General features: G+C 35.7%; 2 protein-coding genes across 5 annotated transcripts in view; both read left to right on the top strand.

Moving 5' to 3' along the window:
• Ttll7 (tubulin tyrosine ligase like 7) overlaps positions 1-15,267 on the top strand; it is a 160,276-nt gene that overhangs the window by 34,702 nt on the left and 110,307 nt on the right. The window lies entirely within an intron of this gene.
• On the top strand, positions 9,962-10,938 carry LOC101710886 (protein SET-like; the record flags this gene model as incomplete). The annotated part of the gene is given in 2 exon segments (XM_087212776.1): positions 9,962-10,169; positions 10,172-10,938. Coding segments are annotated over 2 exon segments (798 nt in total), but the record flags the coding sequence as incomplete, so codon positions are not given.

Here is a 15,267-nt window from a genome sequence, read left to right as displayed (position 1 = left end):
CTCCACAACTTATGTTGAATTTGATTGGTAATGTGGTAGTGTTGAAATTGGGGTCTTTAAGGAGTGACTGGGCAGAGCCCTCATAAATGGGTTAATTCATTTTTGAATTTATGGATTCATGAATAAATGAGTTATAGCTGGAGTGGCCTTGTTTGTTATAAAAACAACTTCTCTGGCTACTTGGCTCTGTCTCCCTGTGTAATGTCTTCTGTCATGTTATGACACTGCAGGAAGCACTTACCAGATGTCACAGTCATCCTCTTGGACTTCTATACCTTCAGAGCTTGAGTTAAAAATAAAAACCTATTATTTTGTATAAATTATATGGTTTCAGGCATTTTGTTATAGCAATTGAAAGTGGATTGAGAGACCAATTTATTGTCCTTTCCCCATTGAGGTTCATAGTACCTTTCTCAAAAGTCAGTTGAGGGCCAGGGATTTAGTGCAGTAGCACCACTCCTGCCTCGCAAGCACAAGGTCTTGAGTTCAATCCTTGGTACTGGAAAAAAAGAAAAAGTCAGTTGACCATACTATGTGGGTTTATTTCTGGCTTTCCTATCCTGTTACATTGGTCAATGTGCCTGGTTTTGTGCCAATATCATTCTGTTCCGATTGCAATTCATTTTATATTATGTTTTAAAAGTTTTGTCAAGACTGTTTTGGATATTTGGTAGGCAATTGGATTTCAGTGTAACAGAAAATTATACACCTATTAATGAAATTTCAGACTTCGCATAGCAATAAGCCTAAGTCATTATAACTTATGGGTTTTGGTATAGTATCGAATTAGAATATCCATAATTACATGAAAAGGCTATTAAAGTACTTTTTCCCCCAACAATTGCAAATCTCTGTGGTATTAGATTTTCTCGTATACTTTAACTGAAACAACTTTGTTTGAATGTGGAAGCATATGTAAAAATTCAGCTGTTAGCCGGGGATTTAGCTCAGTGGTTCTGCCGCCTGCCCCTGCAAGCACAAGGACTCGAGTTCGATCCCTGTACCAAAAAGACAAAAGAAAACAACCACAAAAAAGTGTTCAACTGTCTTCTATGAAGCAAGATATTAAAAAGATCTGATAAAGTATAAAACAATTTCACCACTCTCCTTTTTTGTTTTGAAATTGTAGTTATTTTAAAACAAATTGCTTGTGTTAATATGTGATATTTCTTTTAGTTGTTTAAAAATTTATGAATAAGGGTTTTAAACTTTTAACAGTGTTTAATTTCTTACATGGTAAATATTGAATGTATAATCCACAAAACTTAGTAATTTTTAAGAATGTAAAGGGCTCCTGTACCAAAGAGTTTGAGAATCACTAGCTTAATGAAGCTAAGACAAGGAGAAGAGTGAAGACAGAGGTATGGGCGTGTATTTGACAACGAACAGCATTCATCTTGCAAGTTGTTTTATATGCTTATTTTGTTCTTTCTTCTTGAATAATTTCATTTTCACAAAAGATACTTTCTTTTACATCGACACATTGCTATACATTCTTTTCTGGATATAAATGTAATTAGTAGACTAGTAGAACTCTATAAACTAGTAGAACTCTTCACCAAATTAAATCCCTCAGTACTATCCCTGTTCTGACTTTCCTATAAGAAATATATAAATGTATAACTATTGTGTCACAAGTGTTAAGTAGAGCAACAATATTGATGCATTGATTACTCATGCAAGAATGAAGTAATTGAAAAATTTATCAAGTACTGACTCAAAGACAATACAAATTTGAATTCCTTTTTAAAATTTTTAATTATTGTAAATGACTTTTGTACTTTTCTCCAATTGTTTATTGAAATATAATTTACATACAGAAAAATATGCAACTTAGTAGTTCTTTACAGGATTTTCATAAAAATGTTTTACAGATATAAATTGTTTTTATTAGTATCAATGTAGAAGATGAGATGAAACAAACTGAAAGTATCAGTGGAAAAAATAAGATAAGTGAGCTAGGGAAGAGATTAGGTGACAGGATGCATGCACTAAAATCCTACATGTTTATTAGGACTGGGGCACACATTTAATTCTTCTCTAACTTCCAGGTAAAGAGGGAAGCAAACATTTAATGACTGATGGAAGAATTGATCTATAATAGTGTTAAGTACCAAATAGTTTCTCTGGTGTGAGAAACTGAAAGTGTAAATAAGGATTAAAATGATTAAAATGAATAATTGATAATTTGAAATAGGAAGAAAAGGTCCAAAGGGGTAGGGGAAGTGGGAGGGGAAGGGGAAAGGAAAGGAGGAAAAGGAAAAATTATAAGAAAAGGAAAAAATGGAAAAAAAGTCTTTGTAAATAGGGAAGGGTGGAGGGGGTGAAGGGAGGACAGGGAATGGGGAAAAAATGAGAACCAAGATAAATCATGTACAGGTACAAGCACCCAATGATAAGTATAAATGTATTGTATACCTAAAATGTACCAATAAAAGAATTTAAGGAAAAAAAAAAGAAAAGGTAGAGGCACAAAGCTGCTCCTGTATTGAATTCAGATTGCTGTAATTTCTTTTAAAGTGGATATAATATTTCTGGTATAATTTCTTGTAAAGTGGATGTAATATAATGAAATTCAAAATGTCCTCAACATCTGATGGAAGTAATAGGATTCACTGGGCTGAGCTCCCTATCTTTGGAAGAAATAACTTTTAGAGTGGCTGTGACCAGCAGTGTGGTATGGTGCAGGTATATAGCTCTCTGTTGTCCTAGCTTATTCCAGAAATGACGATCACGGTGTCTAAAAATGATTCTACATTTTTAAAGTGAATCCTTTGTGTGTGTGTGTGTGTGTTCCCCTTAGTTGAGATTTTTGAGGGTATATATGCAGTTTTACTTCCTAAAAACTACCTGCTATTATTTGTTTGCATTCAAATGAAGACTCACATAATTTAGAGAGTCATCTGAGTTAAGTATAGGAGGAGCTTACCAAGTATATGTAATTGAATAGAAAGCCCGTGCACTACAGGACTACAGCAGTTAACACATAGACTGTTAACATTTTTTCTGAAAGCAACTTTGGTTTTGTTTCCAAACACACAAGAGTGGGTGCTGAAGACCCAAACTTAAGATATGAAATGTGGCTCCAGCTACCCATCTCAGAACAGTCCTGTGCACAAGCAAAACAGGCAGGACTTTCACTGCCTTCTTTTCTCTTCAGGAAGGGGTAATTTTTTTTTCTTCAGACCAAAATATTTTTCTTCTTAAGTGTCCTTTCAGCTACCAGTCAGATCCTTGTCAAAGGATAGATAAAACAATGTTGTTATGGTTAAGTACAAGTTCTCCCTCAGAAGTTGAATTAGGCTCTAATTCAACATCTATTTTTCCAGTTTGAACAGAGAGAAATTACATTACGCTAATTACATAACCATTCCAGAAGGTTGGTTTGCTTCCTTAGTGGTCTTTTAAAGTTAATTTTTAGAAGAAACTAATAGGTTTTTGATTTTTAAAAATCTTTCAGTCTTTTATTTTATCCTTTTACACGTCTATTTTTGTGTCAATACCATGTTTTTTTTTATTACTATAGCTTTGTACTTCATAGTATATCTTGAAATCCAGCATTATAATGTCCCTTGCTTTGCTCTTTTTTCTCAGGATTGCTTTAGCTATTCTGGGCCTCTTCTGGTTCCAGGTAACTTTTAGGGTTGCTTTTTTTAGTCCTGTGAAGAGTGCCATTGATATTTTGAAAGGACTTGCAAAAAGCTTTATATTGCTTTTGGTAATGTGGCCATTTTGATGGTACTAGTTCTGCCTGTCTAGGAGCAGGGGATGTCTTTCCATTTTCAAATGTCCTCTTCAATTTCCTTCTAGTTTTCCTTATAGAGTTCTTTCATCTCCTTGGTTAAGTTGATTCCTAGGTACTTGATTTTTTTTTTTTTAAGTTATCATGAATGGAATTGTTTTCCTGATTTCTTTCTCTGTGGGTTCATTATTGGTATACAGATGTGCTATTAGTTTTTGTGTGTTGATTTTATATCCTGCTACTTTGCTGAATAATTTATTAGCTCTAAGAGTCTTTTGGTGGAGGTTTTTGGATCTTTTGTCATTTGCAAATAAAGATAGTTTGATTTCTTCCTTTCTATTCATATCCCTTTTATCTACACCTCTTGTCTGATTCCTCTGGCCAGTCTTGAGTACTTACTTAACTATATAGAAGAGGAGTGGTGAGAGTGGACATCCTTTTCTTGTTCCTGACTTTACAGGGAGTGCTTTCAGATGAAACAGTTGGTGTGACATTGGCTGTGGGTTTGTTATAAATGAACTTTTATCATTTTGCGGTAAGGTCCTTTTATACATATTTTTATCCAGGTTTTTATCATGAAAGGATGTTGGAGTCTTTGTTAAGAGTAGAATTTTCGTTCATTACTAATCCTTTCACAATTCACCTTTAGCAAATGCTGCGATCTCCACACATTTTCCACATCATTAAAAGCTATCCCAGGCTACCCACAGGGGACTAAGAATCACTGTGTGTCTGCAGGCTGCTGAAACTAGAGCATGAGCTTTTCTCTGCCTCCAAGGGAGGGCTAGCAAGAGAAAGGCCCTAGTCTTTGCTGTCCAAACCAGTCCAGTGGGAAAGTTGTGGTCATAATTCTGAGTCCATTAGGTACTTTTGATACATATTAAAATAATGAATGAAAACTCAAGTTTATAGACTGGCCCACATAACTGTTTTGAAATTATGAGCACTAATATGATAATAACCAAAAGTATTTCATAGAAGAAATTTTCATTTTGATCACTGCTAGATTAGAGTGTCAAGGGTTTGGATAAATGCTCTGTCATCATTCTCATTTATTTCCTCTCCAAATGCCAAAGAACCTCTTCCTTTATCAGAAAGTCTTGTGATATAATTTTGATTTAAACTGATCATTAAAAACTCAGTTATAAAGGAATCAAATAATGAAATGTTAGATTTATACCACCTACTTACGGGTCTTATTTTAATAATTGAGATTTATAATTTCCCTTAGGAAAACTAGATGACTAATTTTGTTGTTATTGTGTCTTTTATTTTTATCTTTAGTTTTAAAAAACTTAACTGAGTTTTGAAATGTACAGTGCATAATATAATTATTATCTTTGGTCACCATACTGAGCCCTAGAGCTTCTTACTTCTATTTGGCTGTACCCTAATACCCATTGATTACCCTTTTCTCACCCCTCCTGCCTCCAGTGTCCCTGGTCTCTGGTAACCACAATTCTACTCTCAACTTCTATGAGATCAACTTCATTAAATTCCACACATGGTGAGAATATGTGGTACCTGTCTTTCTATTCCGGATACTTCACTTGGTGTAATGATCTCCAGTTCCATTCATACTGTCACAAATGGCAGGATTTCCCAGTATGAATAGTATTCATAGCTGAATAGTCTTTCACATGTACCACATTACTTTATCCATTCATTTGTTGATAGATGCTTAGTTTGTACTATTTCTTGACTATTGTGAATAATACTGAAATGAACATGAGAATGCAAATGTCTCTTTGACATACTGTTTTTATTTCCTTTTGATATATAGCCAGTAATGGAATCCACTGGATCTACTGGACTCCTCTGGAATTCTTGTGGATAAGTTTTACAAATATGTCCATACTGTTTTCTATAATGGCTGTACTAATTAACATTCTTACCAACAGTGCCCTTGTCCCCTTTGCTCAACCTTGCCAGCACTTGTTATCTTTAGTCTTTTTGATATCAGCCATTTTTGCTAGGGTGAGGTGATAATTCATTGTGCTTTATATGACAGTATTTGATCTTGACAAAGAATATTTGTCCTATGTAACTTGCAGAGTCTCCAGTATACCATTCCAGAGGGTGATGGACTCACCCTCTTTTTTTTTGTTAAGTGACTATAATTTATGTGTCTCATTTACACTTTTGATAGATTTCTAGTTAAGACTTTGTCTTCTGGTTGTGGTTCTTTGTTTGTAAGGAGCCAGCTAAATGGATTGGGAAGCTGAGAAAGAAAAGCCTCGTGAGTTCATATAGTCTCTTGGGTACATTAGTAACTTAATCTCTCTTCCTGATTGGTGTTTGCATCATTTTTACCTTGATAGTCTACTTAGGCAGTGTCTCAGATTCCATAACAGATGAAAGATTATTATTTTAACTCTATGATGTTCAGTTGCATATTTGGCAAGTGAGATAAATGTTATCTAAAAATGTAAAAACTAATGTTCTACATGAGCAAAACAGGAAATTCATTGTTTTGTTGTGCGCTACCTGCAGGGAATGATAACTATAGTACAGTTTAAATATTTAAGTGAAATGGTCACAGAACTCTTGTAAATGGCTTTAAAACAGGAAAACATTGCTTTATGTAAAAAATATATTGAAATTCCATATTGGAATCACAGTATGGTTTTGGATATTTTTACACTTTCCATATTCCTATCTCTACTCCTTTTTCTGGCCCAAAGGAGCCAAATTTAATTGAAATTCAAGTTGTAGCAAGCTGTGAGTTTTGCCTCCTCCCAGTCTTTCTGTGCTCTAAGAGGAAATACTTGGCTTATGACCAATTCTTTACCTTCTTTGGCCATCTTCAGCAATGTGGATGCTGTAGCTGTCTCTTCCAGAGATGAATCATCTGTGCTTTCCGCTGGTCAGGGCCAGCCATGGCTGGATTTTGACTCTAGCCGCTAAACCTTTAGTGTTAAGTGAAGCTGTGTCAAGTAGATCACAAAGTCATTTTATTTGGGTGCAAAGTCCTAAATAAAAAAGTGGTATGTAGTTTCCCTCCCCACAGTTTAGAATTGTATGGTGTGTTGTAACTAGAAAATTTGAAGTTTTTTTTTTTTCAGGAAGACTGGCAGAAATTTTCTCGTGAATTCCTAAAATAGATTTTTATGGATTAATATGCAAGTTCACTGGAATTCTTCACAGTTTAATTCTCATCTCTATCCTATTATAATTTTAAACTTGTTTTCTTCTTTTGAGTCTACAGTCCTCCAAGCTGCCGTCTGAGGTTTCAAAGGATGCACAAAATTCCTTTTTTCCCAAGGTTAAATTTTAATTTATATGTTGTTCACATATTAATTGGAATCTTTTAGAGCTGTCAGTGATAAACGCTTGCTTTGGCACACGTGCCGTAGGTTTGCCACCACTGTTACATACAGCTTCTTAATTATTCGTATCACACTGATATATATGACTTCCAGCTGACCAGGGATATAAGATATAAAATTCATATATAGTCATATATAATATTTATTTGTCAAATCTTTTTTGAGTTATCAAGTTCCAGTATTTGAATACAGCCGAAAAGGAGAACGATGGTAAAATGGCTTTATGAAAGTGGAGATAGATAAGAAAATAGTTTGGTGGAGCTGATGAAATTGTTGTTTCTACTGGATCAATGCTTTTTAAAAATCTGTGTCCATTATAATTCGTAAAATAGAAATAAGCCACAATTTATTTAGTGAATTTTATGTAGCAGTTGTTCAGTAAATGCCCGTTGAATTAAAAGCAAGTGATGAAACATGAACCAGAAAAGCTCATTTTATATTAATGTGGGTAAGAGAATAGGATGTCATTTTTGAGAGAAAATTGTTAGGAATTAGATGGATAATCCAATTATTAAAAATCACTCTAGTGGGAATTTGTGATTTATTCAGACAGGTGGAAGATACGGTTCATTTTCAATAATTTATATTCCATATCAAAATGTTGTGAGTAAAATGTTGGAGAGTTGCTGTGCCTAATTTTTAAAAAATTAAATTATACTATATGTCAGATTCAAGCTTTGTTCTTCTTGCTCAGAAGGAGAAATACTACCCTTTCCAATAAAAACTTTAAATACTTTAAAAAAATGACATAATGTGGTAAGTTCTAGCAGTGGGAATGCACTGAAGGACAGTTAATTTTATCTTGGAGAGAGAAGGAAAGAAAGAGAACAACTAAATGGAGCTTCCGATGGGTAGAGAAGAAAGATACTTCCCCATTAGAGAAAACTACAAGTAAGACTAGAAAATGAGGAACATTTTCAGGATTGTCTGTTTCTAGAATATCTTTTAAACTTACTTTTGGTGCATCTATGGTAATATGATTTCCTTCTTTATATAATTCCCATAAATACAGAGAAACAAAAATTTTGAGATAGTATTTAACAGTTAATACTTTTCTTAGTACATACAATGTGATGTGGTACTGTAATATTTTCATCTATTCTGTTACTTCAATTATACATGTTTATTGAGACTCATGAAATTGATTACATGACCCCTCTGCGGTTCATGGTCTGTATTTATAAATGAAGCAAAAACAAATAAACAAAAGAGCTCAAAATAGAGGGGCCCCTTTACTATCCAGCATGCATATTTGCAAAGAAACTGTTTGTCTCCTTAGCAGAGTTTCAAAATGATGGTAAACAGACTAATGGCTATGGCACATTTATCACTCAGAAGGCAACACAGTATGGTGCAAAGGTCTTTAGAGTCCAGCAGACCTGCCCGAATCTCTCTGAGCCTCGGTTTTCTCATCTGTAAAATGGAGTCAGTAAAGTAACTTCTGAGGATGAAATGAAGTGACACATTTATTTAATCAGTGTTTCTCAAGCTTGGCTGCACATTTAAATTACATGGGAAGCTTTAACAAAACCCTATTCCCAGGCTTCATTCCAGAATAATTATGTTAGGAAATTTTGGTGTTGGACGCAGGCACCAGCATTTTAAAAAGTTCTTTTGGTGCAGTCTGTATTGAAATGCTTGTTTGCAAAGCCTATAGGGCAATACATGTAACATGGTAGGCACGCGATACCTTTGTAGTTCCCTTGAATCAATACCAGCAGCCATGTGTAGCTGGCCCTTTATAGTGCTTACTCTGTGATAGGTGCTGTGTAAAGAAGCTTTTTGCATCATGTAGAGAAGATACTTGCTTTGTTTTTGCTATTCTTCTGTCAAATGATGGAACAGCATATGGCTGAGATAAAAAGAACATTACTTATTAGATAGTAAAATGGGCACTTTTATCATCAGGAGCTAGGATATCAGTGTAATTATTCCAGTGAATTGTGGAATTGACTTTCATTACATGGTCTGCAGACCAGAAATTAAAAACTTAAAAAAAATTTTAGATTAAAATTTAAAACTAAATGATGTATAGGGAAGACATAAAATCAGTTTGACACAAATGAATATTTCAAACCAACCTTCCATACGCTTTCTTCCTTTACTGTGTTTCTTTTACCTTCCATTTCTTTATGAAAAGCTAAGTACAGTAATTTGAAAACACTTTACATATAAATAAGATATGATATACATATTTTCCATTCTACATTTCCTTTCATTAAAGGGCTTGAGATGTGGTAAAATGACGCTATTAAAAAATAAGCCACGACATTGTTATGAGCATACAACTGTGTACTTTTAAGGTGCTGTGTTGTCTCTTCCCGTGGACTTTACTGATCTCTGGAAGGAGATAGGACACACAGCTCACTGTAGAGATCAGTCGTGGTAGGGTTGGTGAACCTGAACATCACTAACAGTGTGGGGTTGAATTTGAGGCCAGAACTGGGTCCTTTAGAACCCAATACAACCTTTGTTAAATCAACTACCTTTTAAATCTCAGCTTTTGTATTTGTCAAATGAAGAAAACAATTCTTATTGGCTTTATAGTCTTGTGAGGATGCAGGGATTGAGAGTGTGAATGCTGATGTAATCTGTTTTTTCTACAAATAGAAGGCTGTCAGTCTTACCACCGACAATATGTACCTTCATCTGCAAAATGGCAATGATAATAGTACCAGTCTCAGTCTATGATAAAAGAAAACCAAACAAGCACTTAATACAGTGCTTGACTCAGAACAAGTATTCATTCATTCAACACATATTTATTGAGTGTTTATCACATTCCAGGTGGTTTTCTAGCTGCTTGGGATATGTGAGTAGAGCCAACACAGACTTCTTATTTTTGAGTTTATAATAGTGAGAAAGATAGAATTAACTAATTAAGAAGTAATCAAAGAAGGAGCTCAACTCCAACCATGACGAGGCCAGCAAGACCTCAGAAAAAGAACAACAAGAAGCAATGGAACATATTGATGAAGTACAAAATGAAATAGACAGACTTAATGAACAAGCCAGTGAGGAGATATTGAAAGCAGAACAGAAATATAACAAACTCCACCAACCATTTTTTCAGAAGAGGTCAGAATTGATTGCCAAAATCTAAATTTTTGGGTAACGACATTTGTTAACCATCCACAAGTGTCTGCACTGCTTGGGGAGGAAGACAAAGAGGCATTGCATTATTTGACCAGAGTCAAAGTGACAGAATTTGAAGATATAAAATCAGGTTACAGAATAGGTTTTTATTTTGATGAAAATCCTTACTTCGAAAATAAAGTTCTCTCCAAAGAATTTCATCTGAATGAGAGTGGTGATCCATCTTCAAGGTCCACTGAAATCAAATGGAAATCTGGAAAGGATTTGACGAAACATTCAAGTCAAACACAGAATAAAGCCAGTAGGAAGAGGCAGCATGAAGAACCCGAGAGCTTCTTTATCTGGTTTGCCGACCATTCTGATGCAGGTGCAGATGAGTTAGGAGAGGTCATCAAAGATGATGTTTGGCCAAATCCATTGCAGTGCTTCTTGGTTCCTGATGTGGATGACGAGGGCGGGGATGGAGAAGAAGATGATGGTGATGAAGAAGAAGGATTGGAAGACGTTGATGAAGGGGATGAGGATGAAGGTGAAGAAGATGAAGATGATGTTGAAGGGGAGGAAGGAGAGGAGGATGAAGGAGAAGATGACTAATTGAACACTGATGGATTCCAACCTTCTTTTTTTTCTTCTTCCTTTTAAAAATTTTTCTCCAGTCCCTGGGAGCAAGTTGCAGTCTTTTTACCCCCTCTTGTGCTCAGTTGCCCTGTTCTTGAAGTCTTTTCTCAAACACCATGGTTCTTGACTTATTTTGTGGGGAGATACCTTGAGCAGAATACAATGGGAAAAGGATGTCCACAACCTTCTGTTCTAAATTCATTAAAAACCCCTCCTGTCTCCACACAAACTGTATGGAATCAACACCACCGTGCTCTGTGGGCAAAAAGAAAACCCTTCTGCTGCCTTCGCTCTGCGGGAAGCTGGAGGGCGCTCAGCCCCTGTGTAGCAGTGCATAGAAGTCTAGCTCTTTTCCTCCTTTCTCTGTATATTGGGCTCAGAGATTACACTGCGTCTCTATGTGAATATGGACAGTTAGTATTTACCAACACCTACCTGTCTACTTTCTCTTGTTTAAAAAAGGAAAAAAAATTTTTAAATGGGGTATAGAAGGTCAGCAAAGGGTGGGTTTGAGATGTTTGGGTGGGTTAAGTGGGCATTTGACGACATGGCTTCTCCTTTGGCCTGTTTAATTGTGATGTCAACAGACATCCTTGCAGTTTAAGATGACACTTTTAAAATAAAATTCTTTCCTAATGATGACTTGAGCCCTGCCACTTGATGGGGAGAATCAGCAGAACCTGTAGGGTCTTATTTGGAATTGACATTCTCTATTGTAATTTTTTGGTTTATTTTAAAATTCTTTCTTGTTTTCACTGGAAATGAAAAGGTGATGCGCAGTTTTAAATGTTCAAAGTGTACAAGTTGCTTTGTTACAATAAAACTACATGTGAATGCGAAGAAAAAATAAAGAAGTAATGTAAAACTGCTATGGTAAATGCTGTGAAAGAAAGGTGCCTGAGCCAGAAAGTAACGTCAGAGAAGGTGGACTGTAATTAGACAAAGGCTAAAGACAGGAGGGATTGGATGTTAGGTAGAAAGAAGAGAATATGCAAAGTCTGTATAATAAGCATGATGGGTGATTGCAGTATAGAGAGTGAAAGAGAAGGTAGCTCAGACTCTAGATGGAAAGATCGGAATGCTGATAGGCACTTGGATTTGTTTGGGGTCCCACCAGGTAGGCAGAACCTCAAAAATGACATAGACTGAGCTATTTATTATAGAGATTTGAAGATGTCTAGAGAGGGTTTGTATTTCTGCATCTGGTGGTGAATAGCAGGGTTAGCAATCAGGAGGAACAAATAGAGATGATCTGGAATCCACAAGGACAAAGTCAATCTTGGCTCTTTGACTTCTGTGACCCTGGAATCGCCTCACTCTTCTATCTCTGATGACTTTTCTAACATTTTAGGGACAATATATTTAGAATAAATGGTACAGATCTTAAGGGTCCAGCTTAAATATACTTGTGTAAGCATCACACAGGTCAAGATGTAGTACCGTTTCAGCAAGCATAACCTCTTCTGCTCTGTGAAAGACAATGCCAAGGGAATGAGAAGACAAGCTACAGACTGGGAGAAAGTACCTGCAAAGATATATCCGGCAAAAAACTGTTATCCAGCACCTATAAAGAGCTATTAAAACTCAATAATTAGAAAATAAGCATTCCAATTAAAATGTAGACCAGAGACTAACAAATATACTATAGAGGGCATATAAGTTAATGGGATGCCATACAACATATGTCAATAGGGATTTGTAAGTTAAAACAAAATGGAATACTACTGCACACCTCTTGGAATGAGCAGAACACAAAACACTAATAGTATCAAATACTGAACAGGGTATAGAGCAATAGGTACATGCATTCTATTTTTGGTAGGAATGAAAAAATGGTACAAATACTTTGGAGGAGTCACTACTTTGGAATCAGTCTCTTGGAAGCTGTCAAACCCAACTCATTTATACCATGCCCATTCTTGAGAAAGCCTATTAACCTATTAATTCATTAATACACTATTTGCATAAGTGTATTAATCATTCATGAAGGTAGAACCCTGACCACCACATAAAGGTTCCACCTGGTCCTACCTGTAATATCTCATAATGGGGATTACATTTAGGGATAAGGTTGAGTAGATGCCCTCAGAGCCTTGGCACATCCCTTGTACCTTAGCACTTCCTTACAGTTTTCCTACTTCCCACTGACTGCTAGAATCTGCCTTTCTTTGCCTGAGGGCTGATAAGGACTCTCCCGGAAGTCTTGGGACTGGAGGCCTTTTCTTTCTTTTTTTTTTTTTTGGTACAGGAATCGAACTCAGGACCTTGTGCTTGCGAAGCAGGCAGCAGCACCACTGAGCTAAATCCCCAGCCCTTTGGAGGCCTTTTCTTTGCCTTTCCAGGCTGCCTCCTACCATCTCTTTACCACCTTCCGCACACTCTCCATCCTGGCTCCAGAAGAACAGGAAGCTCCATGGAGTTGGCCCACATCCATAGCAGTCTGCAACCAGTGATTGACCCTGGTGGGCCACCTCTGGAGCTCTGTGTTTTATACTGGTTCTCAAAGTTTCCTAGGAGATTAAGCTCCAGCTGCTCACAAGGTAGTAACCTTTATAATACACCATTTATTGGCTGCCTTCCTGTCCCTGTCCTGCTTCTCTACAGTGTTTTCTGTACTTTCCCAAACTGCTGGCAGTTGAATCTCCCTATTAGGGTTTGTTTTGGGAGAACCTAAACTACAAAAGACTGCTGGAATAAATGGTAGATAGAAGAAGAACTACATTTTATTTCCTTAATTTGTAAATATCTTAATTTTTAACTGCTTCCTAGAATTTCTACCTGGACATGCTGTTGATGTCACAAACCTGACCTGTCCAACCTAAGAATCAAAATCTGAAAAAGACTTCTTTCCACATTGAGTAGGAGGAGATTTCTAGGATTTTGTTTTTGTACTTCCTTTCTGTTCATCTCTGAAGGGAAAATCTTTTAAGTGAATTCAGTATGTACTGTGTGTTCCTAATTTTCTCTGACTTGGGTGTGAACTGCACCTCATACAAATATAACTTGTAACTTCACTGTTAGCTATTTTTAACATGATGATCTCAGCCTTGGCTTGCATTCCTGGAATCTTGGATCAGTTAGTTTACATTTTGATTTACTCTGGAAATGTTAATCTCAGAGGTGGTATAGCAAATATTCTAAGTACTAAAATAAACACAAAATGTTGTGATTCCCAGTCATAATTCCTTGTGTACTACTTAGCAATTAGTCTCTTAGAAGTCACCAAATTTGTGGATTATTTTAGGAAGTTTTTATTGATATTCTACATGAAAATTCATCTTGGCATATGATTCTTAATTTATTTCATATCTTTACTATAAAACATCCTGAACTTTCAAATACAAGTTGAATATGACATGTAGATAGGTAATGAATATAATATGTACCAATTTAGGCATACATATTTTAGGCTTAGTAAATTAAAGGAAATCTTTTTTTATTTCATCATTCATTAATGGTAAAATAAATAATGCTTCATTTAATATAAGTTTTCCTATCCTTTTTCAGTTATATATTCTCAAAGCAGTAAAAGCTACACATGGTCCGTTTTAATGACTGCATGATAACCCATTGTTAGGCTCAGAAGATGTTTCCATATTCAAGGTAAAATTACTCTGTTGTGTGTATTTTCCACATTTACTATTATAATAAGTAAAAAACCCCAAGTTCTCATTCTGAGAATTAGTTTTATATTCAAATTCCTGTGTTTATATATACCTTCTTATTCTTTTTTTTTTTTTTTTTGGTACTGGGGATCCGAACTTCTGACCTTGTGCTTGGAAGGCAGGCAGCAGAACCACTGAGCTAAATCCCCAGCCCTACCTTCTTTTTCTTACAATTAAAAAGAATTAATTTGTCTTAACACTGAGCCACCAAGAAAGAAATCTAGAAAACAATCCTATTCACAGGGTGAAAACTACAGTACTGTGAAAAAAGAGATTAAAGAAGATGTCAGAAAATAGAGACATACCCTGTTCCTAGAGAGCCAGAAACAATATTATCAAATGGCCATATTACCAAAATGATATATAGATGCAATCCCTGTTAAAATACCAACAGCATTCTTCATGGAACTAGAAAAAAAATCCCAAAATTTGTATGAAACCAGAGAGATCCAAAATTGCAAAAGCAATCCTGGGCAATACAAACAAAGCAGGAGGCATCACAATCCTGGATTTCAAGTTATATTACAAAGCTATAATGATGAAGACTACATGGTACTGACACAAAATATACTGACCAATGGAACAGAATTGAGGATGTAGAAACAAACCCAGACCCATTCGGCCATCTGATCTTCAACAAAGGGATCAAAAACATATCCTGAAGGAAAAATAGCCTCTTTAACAAATGTTGCTGGGAAAACTGGTCATCCACATGCAGAAAAATGAACATAGACCTATATCTCTCACTTTATACTGAAATCAAAATAGATCAAAGACCTAGTTGTAAATATAGACACACCAAGTCTGCTGGAATATA

This window comes from Heterocephalus glaber, unplaced genomic scaffold, assembly GCF_053883595.1.
Source record: "Heterocephalus glaber isolate CG9 unplaced genomic scaffold, H.glaber_assembly_v1.0 deba00001442, whole genome shotgun sequence".
NCBI lineage: Eukaryota > Metazoa > Chordata > Mammalia > Rodentia > Bathyergidae > Heterocephalus > Heterocephalus glaber.
The sequence above is the reverse complement of the archived record's forward strand: the minus strand, read 5'-3'. Positions and strand labels throughout refer to the sequence as shown.